General features: G+C 65.5%; 1 protein-coding gene across 1 annotated transcript in view; it reads right to left on the bottom strand.

Annotated features, from left to right (window-relative positions):
- Nucleotides 1–537, bottom strand: part of RNPEP (arginyl aminopeptidase) — a gene marked incomplete at its 5' end in the record, with an annotated part of 3,883 nt that overhangs the window by 1,572 nt on the left and 1,774 nt on the right. The window contains one exon of the mRNA XM_029085680.1: nucleotides 512–530. Coding sequence (XP_028941513.1) covers nucleotides 512–530 — 19 coding nt within the window. The remainder of the gene's footprint in view (nucleotides 1–511; nucleotides 531–537) is intronic.

Below are 537 nucleotides of genomic sequence, written 5' to 3'. Positions count from 1 at the left end.
CCCAGCCATGGGCCAGCTCTGGACCCCTCCCCCCCGAACTGCCCAGCACACCCAGCTCTGGGACCGTCCCAGGCACTCGCTGGCTCTGGGCAGGAGGGTGCCCATGTTGGGCCTCCCGGGGCCAGGCAGCCCTGCAGAGCCATGTGCCCAGTGGCTTGGGATGACAGCGTGAGGGGTGGGGAGGTCCCTCAGCACAGGGAGAGGTGAACACAAGGAGGTGACAGCCCGGCTGACCCAGCCTGGGCACAGCAGGGCTCCTCCCAGCCACTGCACATGTCCACACATGCCTAGGGACACGCTTCCCCTGGTTCCCCACTCCCCACCACAGTGATTGAGGCTTCCCAGGCACCAGGAACCACACTGCTGGACCACAGCGGGGATGGGCTGATGGCCACATATGCACACATCCCATTGACATGTCCTCATGTCCCCAGCCAACTGGCTGGACTGGGGCATGTCACCCCATGTCTGCCCTGGGCACCAGAGTCCCGGGAAGTGACCTGGCCCTCACCTTCTGGCAGGGGGGATTTCTGCAGG

Source organism: Antrostomus carolinensis, unplaced genomic scaffold, assembly GCF_000700745.2.
Source record: "Antrostomus carolinensis isolate BGI_N321 unplaced genomic scaffold, ASM70074v2 scaffold24036, whole genome shotgun sequence".
NCBI lineage: Eukaryota > Metazoa > Chordata > Aves > Caprimulgiformes > Caprimulgidae > Antrostomus > Antrostomus carolinensis.
This window is presented reverse-complemented; position numbering and strand designations above follow the sequence as displayed.